Here is an 18,406-nt window from a genome sequence, read left to right as displayed (position 1 = left end):
TTTACTCATACGAGTCAGGCCCAATTGATCCTCATATAGTCATATTTATTGGGTTTGACTTTAAATTTAGATCCAAAAAATATAGAACGATGTGGACTTTGATATGTCATCATTTAGTAAGGTTCAGATTCGATCTTGTGAATACAGAAAATTTATGCTGGCAGACTCACCATCATGTTAAATATGTGATGTAGATTAGATCCAGATTAGTCAGTGCGAAACTCTGAAAACCGAATGGGCAATCAAAAAAAAGTAAACTCAGTCTATCACGTCATACGATGTGGACTTTAATCTGTATGCGCAAACATCTCATATACTGCCTTCGGCTTAATAGAGTTGTCCACCTTGTAAAATTTTTTTGTACTGAAACTCTTGTCCATTTTCAAAAAGTAGCAACTTTTATACTCAAATTTTTTATATTACCCCTATTTAAATCTACTAATGAGTAAATTGCAAGTGAACTCTATATTAAATAAAGGTATTGATACTCAAATTTTTTATATAACAATGATTATTTTTCTTAAACTGTATGATAAAAACAAAGTGTATAACTCTATTGGGACAGAGGGATTAAAGTAGTCGTAGTCTACCACATCATGCATAAACTAACCTATTAAATTACAATAATTTTGGTTGTTACTCTTTTACACCTTTTAATATTGAGGTTACGACTATGCTACTATTTTAATACTCCCTCCGTCCCAACAGAATTGTCCACTTTACCTTTATCACATAGTTTAAGAGAAGCAATTATTATTTAGGCAAAACCCATGCGGAGGCCCCTCTACTTTACCTGTTTTGTTCGAGAGGCCCTTGACGTAAAGTTTGTCACGTCTGGATCCTTGTACTTGTCAATATTTCAATTTTAAAGCCCTTATGTGGATGGAAAATGGAGAGTGTAACTCACTCTCCGTTAGTTAACAGAAAAAGGTGATGTGGAATTTTTTCCATATATTCAGATTCACGTGGCATTATTTTTTTGTACTTATAACAACTAAAATCACAACTTAATAAAAATATGTAAAACAAAACAAATTTTATGGCAAAATTGTTATTTTGCCATCATCTTCTTCCTTGAAAATGCTGAACTTCAAACCACAAATAAAAAAACCGATGTAAGTGATATTGATGATCCATAATTTATTCAAAACCTTGAACAAAGATCTAAATTTCAATCTAATTCCACAACTCGAACTCGATGAACAAATCCCAGTTATAGATCTTTCAGCGTCACACCCTATCAATATTCAAAAACTAGTTTCAGAGATCGGAGACGCTTGTGTCGGAGGTCCGTCGCGAAATGAATAAAAGCTGCGAAAGCGTTGTTTGATTTGCCATTAGAGGAGAAAAGAAAGGTGAAGAGAAATGAGGTTGATCCTATGGGTTATTGATGTTGACTTCCAGAATCTGATAGTTCCGGCGAGAACCGTCTCATAAAAATGTCTGTTTGATTCATCAGATCCAATGATTTTGCAGGTTGTTTTTATCTTTTATATGTGTATGTGTGTTTCATTTCAGTGATTAGGGACAATTGAACTACTATTTTTTTGAATCTGTGTTGATATGCTTTTTAGTGTGCAAAAATGTTTATGACTGGATTTGATCTGAAGTAGGTGAATCTTTAGCTACCTCATTTTCTTTTTCCATCAAGTCGATTTTTCCCTTTATTTTGAAAAAGTTTCTCAACCAATTACTTAGTGCAATTGTTATCTATCTTGTTCTTAAAAGTGTATATAATTGCCCACTTGCTTTAATTTCTAATTGCATGTTTGCTGTATGGGTTCGCTGTATAAAGCTTAAATTTTGAGCTACCTCTTTTCAATAATCTAAACCCATGTTTTAATAATCTTTATGTGATCATTGAAATGGTAGTTTTGCCGTGAGTGTCTTTGAAGCTGGATCCAAAGAACAAGCTGCTGCTTCAAAATGGTGAGCTCTAGAAATGGCCAAAACAAAAAGGGTTAGTTGTAATATCTTGGTGGCCTCCATTACAGCATCAAGTTCTACAGTGGGATGAAAATTAAGATGGAGCTCGCACTATTGGAAGAAGTTATGATATTGGCAATGATTTTTGTCATATTTTCAGCAATTGCAGCTCAAAAATTTGGCAATTGTTTCGGTGTCAATTCACGACGGATCATTTGGCAACGCCTAATTTTATTTTTTTGAGAATCCTGAGAGTAATTATTATAAACTGAGTACTTTGTATAAATTTTAGCTCTTCCAATTCAAATAGCTAGAAATTTATGTCTTTATTTGTGTGTTGATTACCAGAGTTTAATTATCTGCTCTGTTTGTTGGTGAAGAAGATGAAGTCAAGAGAAGGAAAAATATACCTAATGTGCTTAAATTTTATGTGTATTTATGTGGATTAAAAGTGAAATGGTCACAGTTTTTTTTCTTTTCATACTCTCATTAACGGAGAGTGAATTACACTTTCCATTTTCCATCCACAAAAGGGCATTAAAATTGGATTATTAACAAGTACAGGGATCCAAACGTGACAAACTTTGCGTCAAGGGCCTCTCGAACAAAATAGATAAAGTAGAGGGGCCTTCGTATGGGTTTTGCCTATTATTTATAGGGTTTATAAAATTTTCCTTACTTTTTTGAGGAAATTAGGCTCTACACCACTAAACACCTATTTATTCTCACTTATACAAACGCGCGTAATATTTTCCAAAATCACCTCACCTATCTTTTTCCTTTCTTCTTTACATCTTTTCTTTGATTTTTTTACTGTTTATATTTTTGAAATATACGATTTGTACGGCAAAGCAGAGTAGAGGTCTTTTGTGTCAATCGATTCAGATGAGAATCATATTCGCTGAGATCTCTCCGGCCATAACACAAAATTTCCATTGAATTGGCTAGGGCTTACGATGTTGGATTTGATTTAGTTGTGATTGAATTGAAATCAACAGATGAATGAGTAACGGCGGGAAGATCGTCGAGAGCTTCTAATTGGACCCCATTCTACTATTGTTGTTGTTGAGATGGAAAGGTACGCTGCTATTCTCAGTATTGCGGCGGAGGCGTGTCAACTTGATTGAATATATGAGATGCTTGTATTTGTTCATCAGGCACTGCCAATTGACAAGGCGTAAACAAATTCATTTTTTTAAACAACTCAGAGCCATCGTCATCTGTCTTTTTCTTTTTGTGTTGTTTAATGTGCAAATTGTAAACAGTCTACGGTCTTTCTCCCTCTATTTCCATCACTCTATTATCTTTTACTAAATAGTTTCTAACAGTTCACTAAAAGGTTACTAATTTTATATATATTTTTTTAAATTTGGTCCTCGATTCCTCGTTGCTATCAGTACTGAGTTTGCGTTAGGATGATGATGATGATCGCCTTCTCAAAGCAAGACAGATTAAGTGTCGTTTCTATTGTTTCCCTCCTCACTGTGCTTTCATTCGTGGTTTATTATTCAATAGGTAAATAATATATTGTGTTAAATTGTGTGCAGCAAGTGGTTTTTGGAAGAGATTGGTGTTGAAGGTTTGATTCATTTTCTTTATCTGTTGTTTTAAATTATTAAAATTTATGGGAAAATTGTGCAAAAAAAATTGATTAGAAGAAATTAAATTAATTATGTTCATGCTCTCACAGTTCTCATCATCAGTTAGCTAAGGAACTCTCTATTCCTCATATTGTTGTGGGTACTTAATTCTTCTAATTCTTTAAAGAAAGATCATATTTTTTTAACTTGCTGTTTGAGGTGTGTGTTTTGTTGATTTTGATTCTTTGTGGATGATGTCACTTTGATTGGTTTTATCTGAATTAAACTCTAATTGAAAATCCTTGCTTAAAGAATGGAGATATTGGTTGCAAATCGTGTAAAGTTACCAATTGTCCATGTCTAATTGCAGGGAGTCCCATTAAAGATCACTCTCAAGATCTGGAAGTAAGTTGACTTCCTCCATAAAAGGTAGTATAAACGGTTGTGCAGCAGCTTTGTTTACTGCTGCAGCTGTCGTTAGTGAGCCACATATTGGATGTTGTTGTTTGACGGTTGAGCCAAGTATTTTGGTGATGAATGAAGTTTTTGATTTGTAATTTTTATGACCAGGTTTGCCGTTGGTTAACCAATGGTTAACTAATGGTTAACCAATAATTTTAGACTTAAAAAAGACGATTTAGGTTTTGTGACAGTTGTTGTTGCGGTGGTGAAGGGGTTTATAATAAAATTTTGTAATTATTTCTTTTGCTGGTTAACCAATGGTTTACTTAAGGTACACCAATAATTTTGTTTGTAATGCACTATTGTATTAGTCTATAAAAAATTTATTTTAATTTTATTATTGGTTTACCAATAGTTTACTAATAGTAAACTAATAATTTTATTTTTGTAATACTGTTAGTAAACTTTAAGTTAACTGTTGGTAAATTTATAATTATCTTTTTGGTGATGCTATTGATTTTTTATGTAATTTTTTTTTCACTTGTGTATCTGTAATGATTTTATTGTTGGTTAACTAATGGTTGACTATTGATACACCAAAAAATTTAATAGAATAAGTAATAATTTATTTTAACACTTTATAATTAAAAAATAAAAAATAGTTTATTTAAATATAATATTTTTGATGAAAATTATGCTTGTAACCATCAAATTATTAGCTATATCCATTTGTGATTTTCATCTTTTTGCGTAATCTATGCTATTTACAAAGCTTCAATAAAGATAAACTCTTGAAATAAAAAAAATGCTAATATTTAGCATAAACATACTGCACTTTTAAGAAAATTAATAAATTTATTTTTAGTACACCGTTAGTTAACCGTGAGTAAACGGTCGATAAATTTATAATTTAATTTCCATCTTTTAAGAAATTAATATAAATTTTGTTATAGTACACCGATAGCTAACCGTGAGTAAACTGTCGGTAAATTTGTAGTTAATTTTCAAAATATTATTTCCGTCTTTTAAGAAAAATATCCAGCAAAGTCGCAATTGTAAAGGACAAACAAATGTAGTAAATTGATGGTATACCAATATTTAATTCCTTATTAGTTAATTAATAGTAGACCGTTAGTAAATTGAGTAGATCAATAGTTAACTACCTATTAGTTAACTGATAGTAGACCTTAAGTTAACTACTCATTTAGTAAACCAAAACATAAACTAATTTTGTATATATTTATAATACTGATAGTAAATCAATAGTAAATTCTTCTTTTGATAAATTGTATATTTTTACCAAAATATTATTTCCATCTTTTAAAAAAAATAGCTAATAAAATCGCAATCATAAAGGACAAACAAATATAGTAAATTTATAGAAGACCAATAGTTAACTACCTATTAGTTAACCGATAGTTGACTGTTAGTAAATTGATAGTAGATCAATAGTTAACTACCTATTAGCAAACTGATAGATTTGGGTGCTATTAAAGACTTGCAAGTATATAATGAACAATTAAACTGATAGCAAACCGATGATAAACTTTTTTTAAGTAAAAATAAATAAATCAATAGTAATTTTATCTATTGATAAATTGAAAATAAATCGATAATAAATTTAACTATAATAATACATTTTATTTTTATTTAAAATAATCTTTATAAAAATATAAAGCTTTAAGGTTAATCTCTCAATTGATATTTTAGTGGATGAGCATAATATACTTGGATTAAGAAAATAAAAAAATAAGATTAAAATATAATGTTGCCTTTCATCAAAAACTAAGCATGCACATTTCCACTGCACGCATCATACACATTTTCATTATTCTGAATCATATCTTCTCCTTTATGCTACTCATTTCTCAGATCAAAAAACCCAGCACAACAACTTTGATCATTTTCTTTTTTAACAGGTAACCGTCGGGAAACCATCACCTCCACCATTTGGTTCTACACTTTCGTTGCCGCCAAGAGTATAATGGCTGGGCTATTGTTGAAACCCATCCTCTAGAAATTTCAATTCAAAAGTTTTAACCTTTAAACATTTTATACAAAGATTTCTAATATCACAGAACCCATTTTTATATTTTATCAGCTGGTGGAGTTGGTCTTTTTTCAAACAAATCTTGTCGGTATTCAACCACCACCTCCATTTTTGCCAATTCCTTTCCATCTCCGGTCGCTACTACTTTCATTGTTTAACTTCATCAATTCTCAGATTTTCCATGGCCGTCTTCAGTCGCCGGTGGATTTCCGACCCAAGATCAAGTTTTGGAGTCTGATCTTGTGTTAATTTGATGATGGCTGTTGTATCAAATCCGGCGGTTCCTTAAAATCATCCGATCAGCATTGTAATTTGGCATATCAATCAAATCGTATATTTCAAAATTGAAAAATATATTTTTGCAAGATATCTTGGTCGAATCGTAAATCTCAACATGTTTTAGTTAACATGTATTTGTGAGATTATTTTGCTAATTAGTAGGTATTTGTCTAAAAAACCCTACTTTTTTTTATCATACCCCTATTTAATATACGGTCCACTTGCAATTTACTTTTATTAGTGGATTTTAAATAGGGATAATATAGGAAAATTAAGTGTAAAAGTTAGTTACTTTTTGAAAGTGGACAAGAATTTTGGGACAAAAAAATTTCTCAAAGTGGACAACTCTATTGGGACGGAGGGAGTAACTTGTTATAATATAATAGGTTTAATTCATTGATAACGTGGTAGACTGAGTCTACCTAAAAACTTCTCACTAAACTAATCTTTTTCAAGTTAATCTCTTTTAAATTCCATTCATATTATGACATCTTGTTGATTCTTAATTCTTTTAAAATTTAAGATATTATTTTCAAAAAATTATGCAGACTTTATTCCCTTCAAGCGAAAACAAACAAAATTCAAATATGTAATTTCAAATAATATTGTTTTAGTGAAATCAAAAATTATTTATTCGAACTACATATATTTTAATCCCTTTTCCTATGTAGTCGGTAGTAAGAATTCTATTTATTGTTCAAGTCTAATCTTTTTTAAAATTAATTGTTTATGTTATGTGTTGTACGAGTACTAATTATATAACAACTTTTACATTTTATAATTTAATCGTCAAACTATTTTTCTTTAAAATAAAATAAATAATACAACCTTACAAATTTTATTTTTTTCGTCTAATAATATAAAATATTATAAATACACTAGATGAGAATATTTTCAATATAATACAGTAACTTAGGTAAGGTACTTTTAAAAAATAATCTAGAATAATATGCATTTTAATATATAGGGAAGTTTAGGAGAATACCTAAAAAATTAAAATATTTGTAAATTTACCTCAAAAACTGAAAGTTTATAAGCGTACCTAAAAAAATAAATATTTATTTTTTTACTCCGCAATTTATTTTTTTACTCCGCAGTTTCAAACGGTTTCAAATACAGTTTCTAATAGAGTTTCAAACGGTTTATAACGGTTTCATAAAAATAGAGTTTCAAACGGTTTCAAATACAGTTTCAAAAAACACAATTTGAAACTGTTTTATAAAAAACGTTTCAAATAGAGTTTCTAATAGAGTTTCAAACGGTTTCAAATAGAGTTTCAAACGGTTTATAACGGTTTCATAAAAATAGAGTTTCAAACGGTTTCAAATACAGTTTCTAATAGAGTTTCAAATGGTTTATAACAGAGTATTTTTAAAAAACTTTAACATTTTTGAAACCGTTTATAATACAGTTTCAAACAGTTTAAAAAACACGGAGTATTTTTACAAATTTTTTCAGAGTAAAAAAAATAAATTTCCGAGTAAAAAAATAAATTTTTCGAAAAAAAATGTGGACAGATAATTTTTTTAAAAACGGAGTATTTTTGCAAATATTTTAAAAAACGGAGTATTTTCTGCAAATTTCTCTAATTTATATCCATATTTGATAAATATAGTAAGTGAATATTTTAAAAAGTACGATCAAACTTAAAACTATATAATCGTATGTAATAGAAGTTGCAGCAACTACCGTGTCAACAATTGTTTTCGTTGCACGTAAAATCTAAACCCTAAATACAAACTAATAATAAAAATGATTCAATCCCACTCAATAGATTGATAACAACTCTAAAATAGATTATATAAAGTATAGAGTGTATTTGTTTAAAATTAAATTAAGACCGAAGAAAATGATAATTAATAAAACCAATCAAATAAAATCTGTTGAATTAATCATAGTGTTAGAGAAAGGATAAATGAAAACATTGAAAAAGACAGAAAAAAACACAAATAGGAAGCTATTTACTACTACTTGAGACAATGACATTGATAGCGTGTTGAAACGGTGGGTAAAATTGGATGATAAGCAATTAGTTGGGCCGCAATTTTTAAACCGAGTGCGGTCGATGCCTTCCAGTCCTCACACTATTTGAAAATTGACAACCGCTCCTTCCAGTTCTAATTTGAGATAATAAAATACGATTGGACCGAACAATCATATATTTTGACTCACATATTTTTCATAAAAGTCTTGCAAATACTTTTCTTTATTGCGCGTGTTTGACACATACATGAAATTTACAATTAAAATGTTGTTTTTGTTTTTTAAAATTATGGAATGAACTTAAATATTAAATTTAATCTATTTTAATAATTTCATTTTTTAATTTTTATTTATTATAATTATTCTTGTATTATAGCTTGCTAAAAACTAAAAATATTATAAACTCTTATATTTAAATTCATAAGATTAAATTAAAAATATAAATATATTAAAATTAATACAAAAAAGTTTAAATAAAAAATTGCCAAGTCTATTTTTTATGTATTGTTAAAATACATTGCGTTGATGTAGTTAACTTTATTTAATAAGTTATAAACTAATATATTATTAAATTATGTTAAATTTTGTTCGCACTAGTCCAGAAGATAGCTGGTGTGAAAATTTTGAGAATAAATTTAATGTGTATATTTTTCTACTATTTAGTTAAGGACCAAAATAATTTAGTAATCCATTTATTATTTTCATTGATATTGTATTTACTTGGGATTTGAAGCATAGCGACTATTTTTCATCCATTTGCATCAATCCGATACCTAAACAACATTCGTGCAATTCATTCATGAAATTAAATTAACTTGTAACATCAAATTAAAATAGTCGGAAATTATTAGGTGCACGTGAGATCCAATAATATATGACAACTTGATAATTTTTTTATAAATTAATATTGTTGGCCATAAAAGTTTATTTTATAAAAATATCAATTAATTGAAAAATTAATATCTATTAACTTAAAAAGTATTCCTGAAATTCAATTTCATTGAATAATGATTAGATGAATTTAAAAAAAATTACAAATTTATTTATGCATTGTATTTATTTTTTTAATACAAAAATTAATTCAAATTATTATTTATTATTAAAAAATTAAATTAAAATAAAATAAAATTGTATCGGTGAAGGAATATTAGCTTAGCTTAATCACCTTTTTTTGATAATTTTTTTGGTCGAATGTATTAGATATAGATATTTTAAAAATTATTTTACTGGAAATTTAATTTTTCTAATTTGAAAATGCTATGGAACAAATCGAGATCGAAAATTAAAAAAAAAATAGTTGTTCTCCATTATATCATAAGAATATATTTACACCATTTTTTAAAAGCCTAGTGGTAAATTAAATTCAAATCTTTTCGCGCGCTGTCACAATTTTATCTAAAATTTATAAATTTTGTTATAAGAGCCTAATTTTAAAATTATTTATTTTGCCCCAATTATCAAAAAAGTGAAAGAATCTATGATTAAATTTTAATATTATTTTTTATTTTAAAATATTATAAATTAAATTTTGAAATTATGAAAAATGAATTTTTCTAATTACAGAGTTAATTTAATAATTTAACTAAAAGTTAGAACAATTAATATGATATGAAAAAATCGACTAATACTGCAACAAAATGTTGAAATTTTGCTATTATTAAAAAATTAAAATTTTTAAATAAAATTACTACCGCTGTAGAAGTTTAAATTTATTTTACTATTATATTTTCTATTATTATATAATTATAAAATGAAAGAATTCACGTGTGTCAAATATATACAAACTACAAAGTTTGATTTCAATTCATAATTATTAATTTTTAATTAGAGTTTGAACAACAAATGTAAAGCGTAGAAATAAGTAAATTAACAAAAAAATGAATTTAATATTAACATAAAATTAAAAATATTGTCAAAGAAAACCATAAAATTAAAAATATATACTAATCAATGAGCACTTATAAGTTCTAGAAAAAAAAAATACATAGTTTCCGTTAATTTTTGATGAAGTTTGGATGGAAAAACTAGAATTTGTTAAAGATTGGGACATCATCACTATAATTATTACTAAAAATATCACTAAAAAATAACATTTCCAGGTCATTAAATCACATAAAGTAAAGGTTATTATAAGGCATAAGGCTCACTTTAGCCCTTGAGGTCGGAACAAAAAAATAAATAAGCCCCTAAGATCAAGATTGACTCACTTCACACCCTGAACTTTTCCAAAACGGCTCACATTACACCGCCGTTAGTTTTTTCAGTCAAATGATGATGTGGCATGTAAGGAAAAATTTCAAAAACATTCTTAATATTTAAAATATTTACCAATTTTATATTTATAATTTTTTTAACCATTTTTGCCCTCGTTTTCTTTTAAATATCAACAATTAAAAAATACTTAAAGTTAAAATATTTATTAAAACACAATTAAATACTTCGAACCCTAATTAAACGCTTCAAAATCCAATTAAATAAATCAAAATTTAATTAAACCAATTAAAATCAAATTAAAAATTTATACCTAATTAAATCCAAAAAAATTAAATTAAAATACTAAAAAAAATCACCTTCTTCCCCAAGGGGAAGAATCCGGCTGTTCTTCCCCAAGGGGAAGAACAGCCAGCCATGGCTGTTCTGTTCTTCCCCAGGGGGAAGAACACCGGACATGGCTGCTCTTGCCCTTAGGGAAGAACAGCGGACATGGCTGTTCTTTCCCAAGGGGAAGAACGAACAGCCATGGCTGTTCTTCTCTAAGGGGAAGAACAGATATGTTCTTCCCCTTAGGGAAGAACAGCGGACACTTGGGGAAGAAACGGCTGGTTCTTCCCCAAGGAAGAACAGAGGGCTGCTCTTCCCCTTGGGGAAGAACAGCCCGGAGAAGACGAACGGGTTCGTCCCGTTCGTCTTTTCCGGTGAATTTTTTTATTATTTTAATTTTTTTGAATTTTTAATTGAAATATTTTTTGTCGGTGTGGTTTACGGCAGGTGTTTGGGAGGGAGTGGTGAATTAGATTTAATTAGTTGGATTTTGAAGCGTTTAATTTTATTTCGAAATGTTTAATTGTGTTTCGATTGTTTTAATAAATATTTTAATTTTAAATATTTTTAATTATTAATATTCAAATGAAAAAAAGGGTGAAAATTGTAAAAAATTTGTAAGTATAAAATTAGTAAGTATTTTAAACATTAAGGACTTTTTTGAACATTTTGCCTTTGTGCCACGTCGTCATTTGACAGAAAAAATTAACGGAGTTAAATTTTTGGTGCGATGTGAGCCGTTTTGGACAAGTACAGGGTGTGAAGTGAGCCAACTTCGACCTTAGGGGCTTATTTATTCTTTTGATCCGACCTCAAGAGCTAAAGTGAACCTTTTGCCTTATTATAATGATAAGAGCAAGTGCACCTTTTTTGTAGCCTCTCACTATCAAGATTAGCTTTAAAAAAAGACAAAAACAACTAGAAGAAAAAAAAAAACAAAAAAAGCAACGCACGTGCGGCCTGTCTAACGCGTGTCTCAAGTGTGCGAGAGACTGAACCTATCTCTATTAATAGCCACCAAAAACTGACACCATTTCTCATCCTTCAAATCTTTAAATTTGTATCTCATAATAATTATTCTCTTTAAATCCAATTATTTGCTTGGAGTTTTGATCCTATTTTGGATTAGGTTTTAGTAATTTAGAAGTAAAAATATATAAATTTAATAATGAAAGATTTTGCTTTCTTTGTGAGAAATTTTCAGAATCTTGTTTGTTTTTTTCTGCCTTTGCTTGAGAAAATTCCGGCCAAATTGTTGCCGTCTCACATTCAGAATATGGTTTCTTTGATTTCTCGTACTGGCCGTCATCTTCAACGTTATGATGGAGCCTGTCGCCTCGTTGTTGGGTAATTATTTTTTTCTGAATTTTTCCGTTATTAATGGGATAATTATGCGAATTTAGGGTTTGTATGAACTGGGTTGTTGTTGATTCCCTTAAAATTGATCAATTTTAAGGGTTTTCATTTTAATCATTGGAAAAATAAAGAAATTTACCGATGAATTGCAGTGGGCAGCAAACTGCTAAAATCATGGATTCAATTCAATTCCTTTCATAAACGTTAAAATAAATTTTGTTTTTGAAAGGTTGTTTTCTTTTAGCATTATTTTGTGGGTGATTATTTATTTATATATTTTTGAAATTTTTGTCTCATTTTTTTGTGTTTTTATTGAATTGGCATTTTTAATTGTGCAGGTGTATTCCATATAGATTTAAGAAAAGTAATAAATTATCTTCCATGGATGAAACTAATTGTGAAGATATAGAAGTTCTTGTCATCAGTTCACAAAAGGGTCAAGCAATGATGTTCCCTAAGGTATATTTTTTTAGATTCATATAATGATGGTAATTATCGTGATTTTACTGTAAAGCTTACTAGTTATCCTTTAATTGACAGTGTATTGATTATGATTCTTTAATCTTCAGGGTGGATGGGAAATGGATGAGTCAATGAAAGATGCGGCGCAACGTGAAACGCTAGAAGAAGCCGGTGTTATTGGCAGAGTTGAAGTGAGTATCAGCAAGATTTGTTGTAGCTTTAACTTGTTATATCGAAATCATAGTTCAATTGTCTAATGATTTGTGTGCATTTTGTTTTTCAGTGTGAATTGGGTAAATGGCAATATATGAGCAAAAGGGGTAGCATTCTGCACGAAGGCTATATGTTTCCTTTGCTTGTTCAGAAACAATTAGAATACTGGCCTGAAAAAAATATACGAAAGCGAAAATGGGTATGTTCTCAATCTATCATTGCCAATATTGATTAAATTTAGTGGTGTAAACCATGTTGTGACAACTCGCGAGTTACTAGCATTGTTGATGACTTGACTCTTATAGAGTAGAATTTGAGTTTAAATTACTCGAACCAACTGTCAGGTCGTGTTTGAGTACCAAAGATACTCCACTTGACAGGGCTTGCGAGTGAAATCTAAGTTTTAATTAATCGAGCTTGACATTGACAGTGTTTCAACTCGACTTGGTTTGATTACACTCATGTAAATGGAATTTGGGTATGGAATGAGAACTAACGTTACATTGTTAAACTTTCAGGTCAGTGTCAAGGAAGCCAGAGAAGTTTGCCCCCAATTGTGGATGATAGAAGCATTAGACGAATTAGTGATGCGTCAAACGCATTCTCCTCGACAACAGAAGGAAGAGCTAAATGGTCAATCAAACATGTAAGCGGATCAAACATTGTTAATAACGAGATGATCAAACAGACCTGTAAATGGAACGATGTTAGCGGCTAAGTGCTTCTGGTTTTGTTAATTTCTAAGAAGAGTTGGATTAGAAATATATGTTAGATGTACAGATGTAAAAATCACCTGTTCGTTATGTACAGATTTTGATTCGTTGATTCTTTTATGTGCGCAAATTCCGATTATTCGCTGCATCGGATGCATGAAAATTCTACATTAGTAAAATTACTAGTCGCTCGTCAAGTTGGGTGAAGTTGTATCATATGTTGTGTATTAACTTTTAAGTCATAATTGGAATGTGGAATTTGTGAAGCTGTATGCTGTGTTTGAAAGGGCAAAAGAGTTGTGTAAAATTCCTACGTTGATTCTGTCAAAAATGAACTTCTATTTTGCTTTGTCATATGCAATTTGCAAACACTTGAACACCTTTGAACATTTCTAGTCTTTTTGACAGATCATTTCTATCTGTACTTGTTCATTTTTGGTCACTAGGGTTAGTTAGGGGTGTGCATTGGTAGGTTTGTGATCGAAGCCGAAATAGTATGACCGAAAACGGATTACAGTGAAACCGAACTGTAATTGAACCGAAATTTTTAATTTGGTTAATTGAATAACCGAATTTCATTAAAATCAATTGTAAAAAAAATAAAAATAAATTAATTTTTTTGTATTACTTTATAATTAACATACTATTTCAAGGGAAATTAATATCTAAATCCTAAAAGAATTATAAAAATACTTTATTTTTTAAAAAAAATTGAGGAAATAACATTATGTGCGTGTGTGTATATAATTGGATTAATTTGGTGGGTTCAATTAGTTTGAATATATCATTACCGAATCAGACCAAATTAACTAAAATTTTAAAATTTATCAACTATAGCTGAAACAAAATTATCAAAAAAACGAACCAAAATAAAATTTAGGTTTGATTGGATAGATTAATTGGATTATACTCGAATAACTCACACCCATAACCAGGGTAGTAAATGGATAACAAGATTAAATTGTACTAGTAGATGCATTATATTGGCGAATGTGAGGTGTCCAAATGGATTATGATACGTGGAGACAATTTGCTTAGTAATGGATTAGGATTAAAATCAAAGTAGATTTCTTTCTTTCTAAATGACCAGATTTTGAAAGAGAAATAGGTGAAAAAATATTATTTATCATTTAACTAATGCTCAATTTTAATTTTGTTAAAATATATCTTAATTGTTTTTCATGCAATATATATATGACTGCGTTTCATAAATAACTTATTTTTTAATTAATAAATATTACACTCAATTTATTTATGGTATGTTTTAGTAATTTACTAATAAATTAACCGTTAATAATAATATCAATCTTTAATTAAAAAAATATAATTTTAGATAAAAAAGATATAAATATACCCTTCACATTTACCTCGTTTATAAGTAAACTTCATTTTGAATTGTTTGTTTCAAATATTACTCTCAATTGTTTATAAAATAGCTCAATTGTTCCCCTTTGTATAAAACAACATCAATATCGTTTAGAAGAGGGGCATGTGTGAACTGTTTTGAAGATATTAAAAGTAAATTTGAAAGAAAAAACTCAGAAGGGCCTTATTTGTTCCCTAATGTAAACATTAGGGGCAAATATGTAATACCATTTTCTAAAAACTCAGAAGATTACCGTTATAAAAGAAACCCTAGGTCCAGAATCATTTCAAATTCAAAATTCAAATTTCAAACTCCAAAAAGTTCCAAGCAAGCAAAACCCTCTGAAAAATTCTCAGTTCTTACTCTATTTTTGAACCAATTTTCAATGGGAAGGCTTAATACGAAAATAGACTATGAAACACTCAGAAATGCTCGCATCTTAGAGAACCAGGCTCGATTGGAATCTTTAGGGTTACAAAAAACCATTTCCGAGCTCCGATCGCTTACTGCCGAGACCAAAAAGACCCAGAAGAAACAATATGTCAAACAAATTTATGATTTCTCGAATTTGCGCCGTTCAAATCGTTTGAAGGAAATCGCTGCAGACCCATCAACACCGAAGCCTCTATATTGTTTTCGCCGAAGAAGACAAACTATTGAGCCTATTTTGCGGATTACATGTATGCTCCCAGTCCCACGTTTTTTTGTTTTTAAAGTAGCACGGACACTTAATTCAATCGACATGTTATTGTTTCGGAAACGTTTTAGACACTTGTGTCCAAGTGTCCTGTTTCCCCGCGTACTAGTTTGGGTGGGACATAGTTGTAAATTGTAATATGGTGTGATTAGAACTGATGTTTTTGTTTTGGTAATATTCTGCAGGGAAGGGAGATGATAGTGATGACAGCGAAGACGAGAGCCCGAAGAGAGTGAATAGGCGTGGAAATGCTCCCGTGGTGAGAATACAAGACGCGAAGGTTCATGCTCTTTCGCCTGAGGCTTCAGCTAGGCGCTGTGAGAGCAAGGGCAGGGGCTCTATTTATGATCCTGTTTATGGGATTTGCTGCCATTTCTGCAGGTTCTTTACCAGTCCTTTTTACAAAAAAATAGGAAAAAGTATCTTAGGATATGACTAATGTGACTGATAATAGTAGTTTCAATTATATATTCTGATTAGGGGTAAGCAAAAATTGAGTTCTATGTATGTATTTAAGGTTTGTTGTGATTGCAGGCAAAAGAAACTATGTGGTGAAGAAGACTGTAAGCGTTGTGGAAATCTTGATGTAGATCAACCTTGCATAGGTTAGCATTCACTTGAAATCACTCTATTTATAAGAGGATTATCATTTGTCTAATGATGATCTCATCTCCTTTTTCAACAGGAAAAACAGATTGTTCAGTTTGCCATTCCACAAATGGTGTTCTTTGTCGTGCTTGTCTCAAGGTTCGGTATGGTGAAGGTATGAAGTCTTCAACACTCTTATAGGTATAATCTTAGTACATCTAGGACATTGTTGGCACTTTTAATGAATGAGTTCCCAAGAAGATTCATTGTTAGATCATCAACTATGATGCCTTGCTAGTAGGGAGTGTGCATCCGATTTAAACCGAACAGAAAACTGAACTGAACCCAATTGTAATTTGTAAGAATTTTAAATCTTTATAACCGAACTGAACTAGTTGGCCTAGTTCATCTTTGGTACAGTTTGTTTTTCTTTTGTTCGTTTTGCAGCAAAGTTGAGCTAAACTTTTCTTACTCCCGAAACGGGAATGAACCAAAACTATATATCTTTATAATCTCAAACTAAACCGAACTGAATTTCAGTTGATTATTCAATATCGCTTTATAGTTGCGTATCATTACTTACTACAATACTATATTACTATATATATAACATTGGTGATGATTATAATGTGTTAGAAATGGAGGAAGTAAGAGAGAAGAAGGAATGGATGTGCCCTCATTGCATAGAAGAAAAGGGAATAAATCCTTACTGGATATGTAATAGGTATTACTAATGCTTGAATTCAGCTACACTACTTGCCATTGCAGTTGCTCAATAGCTAACTTTTTCATTCATTTTATAGCTCATTCTGTCTGAAGAAGCGAAAATTAGCTCCCACCGGCATTGCAATATACAGAGGTTTGTCTTCCTTACTCTTTAAAAATGATTGAATTTCGGGTTTGAACCATTATTCGCTTGTTTTCTGTTCAAAATGCTGCAAAAGTTTGAATGATTAGCCTGTTGTTTTTATATTTTACTAATGATTTCTTCAAAATGGACAATGCAGCTCGAGAAATGGGATACGAATCAGTAGCACATTTGCTAATGGATGAGCTTCAAAGAAGAAAGAAATTAAGATCACAATGATAAGCTGAAGTAGCCAAAGTAGGAATTGATTTTGTTGAAGTAAAAATAGCATCTCAATGTACTGGAGTTCCAACTCCTACTCCATAGTATGCTACTATGCTTATGTGATCAGGAAATGTATAAAACTTTTTGTACAACTAGGTCCTTTAATATTTTAGTGGTTCCTTTTTACTTTTTAATTCTTGAACTGTCTAAATTTTACTTATTGAAAAAAGGGGTTAATTAGATATAAAATCATCATTTTTGAACGAAATTTCAATTTTAACACGATTTTTAAAAATTATCACTTTTTTATTCGCCGCCTTTAATAAAATTGGGCGGTGACAAACACAAACACAAAATGATCTAATTATTGGAGAAATTTTTAGGTAGATCGAGTCTACCACGTCATCCGTAGATTAAGCCACTCATAATACAACACCTCATTAAAATGATGGTAATATCGTAATATCACCATTAAAATTTGAATGCATTTATTGCATAATTATTATGATATTGCCATCATTTTAATGAGGTGTTATATAATGAATGATTTAGTCTACGAATGATGTGGTAGACTCGGTCTACCTAAAAATTTCTCCTAATTATTGATGGTAACACACTGTGAAGAAATATAGTTTAAAGATACAATTAAGAAAAAGTTAAATAACAATAAATGATAAATTAATATTTTTGGGCCTAAAAAATTGAATCAGCCGATTAGAGATTTTTGTTGTTAATGGAAATAGATTCAAATGGAAAAATTACTTATTCCGCTTTTAATACATTTATTTTTAATTATCTTTTTACAGTATATGATGAACTAATTATGTTGGTGTAATTGTAAAAAGAATATGCAAAATTATAATATAAAATGAATAAAAAATACAATATTATCTCGGTGTTATAAGTTATATTATGTTTTGAAGTAAATTTGGTGTTTTTATACTATTTCGGTGTCACACTTACTTTATAATATAATTATATGTTGGAGATGTCTTAATATATAACGAGTTATAACTCAAATGATATATGCACGGGCAAAAATTTATTAGGTCGTGGGTTTAATTTCTCTCAAGCGCTCTCCTTTATCAATTATAAAAGAAATTTATTTTATTTGTAACAATAAATAAAGAATTAAGTTGACTTTTCACACATAAGAAACATATAAGATAAATTAATGT

General features: G+C 29.7%; 2 protein-coding genes and 1 long non-coding RNA gene across 3 annotated transcripts; all 3 read left to right on the top strand.

Annotated features, from left to right (window-relative positions):
- The first annotated feature begins 774 nt into the window (after positions 1-774).
- On the top strand, positions 775-2,405 carry LOC126670287 (uncharacterized). The gene is made up of 2 exons (XR_007638705.2): positions 775-1,476; positions 1,873-2,405. It is a non-coding gene; the product is annotated as an uncharacterized LOC126670287 (long non-coding RNA).
- Positions 2,406-11,822: 9,417 nt separating this feature from the next.
- LOC126670633 (nudix hydrolase 18, mitochondrial-like) lies at positions 11,823-13,771 on the top strand. The gene is made up of 5 exons (XM_050364409.2): positions 11,823-12,108; positions 12,456-12,576; positions 12,687-12,770; positions 12,863-12,991; positions 13,311-13,771. The coding sequence occupies exons 1-5, from the start codon at positions 11,930-11,932 to the stop codon at positions 13,440-13,442; spliced, it is 645 nt and encodes a 214-aa protein (XP_050220366.1). The 5' UTR covers positions 11,823-11,929; the 3' UTR covers positions 13,443-13,771.
- Positions 13,772-15,157: 1,386 nt separating this feature from the next.
- On the top strand, positions 15,158-17,420 carry LOC126669327 (uncharacterized). Its single transcript, XM_050362773.2, has 7 exons — positions 15,158-15,551; positions 15,754-15,949; positions 16,103-16,173; positions 16,254-16,331; positions 16,793-16,880; positions 16,960-17,015; positions 17,164-17,420. Exons 1-7 carry the CDS (start codon positions 15,257-15,259, stop codon positions 17,241-17,243), a joined length of 864 nt encoding a protein of 287 aa, XP_050218730.1. The 5' UTR covers positions 15,158-15,256; the 3' UTR covers positions 17,244-17,420.
- Positions 17,421-18,406: the final 986 nt, after the last annotated feature.

This window comes from Mercurialis annua, linkage group LG2, assembly GCF_937616625.2.
Source record: "Mercurialis annua linkage group LG2, ddMerAnnu1.2, whole genome shotgun sequence".
Taxonomy (NCBI): Eukaryota; Viridiplantae; Streptophyta; class Magnoliopsida; order Malpighiales; family Euphorbiaceae; genus Mercurialis; species Mercurialis annua.
Note: the sequence above shows the minus strand (reverse complement) of the source record. Positions and strands in the feature narration are given on the sequence as shown.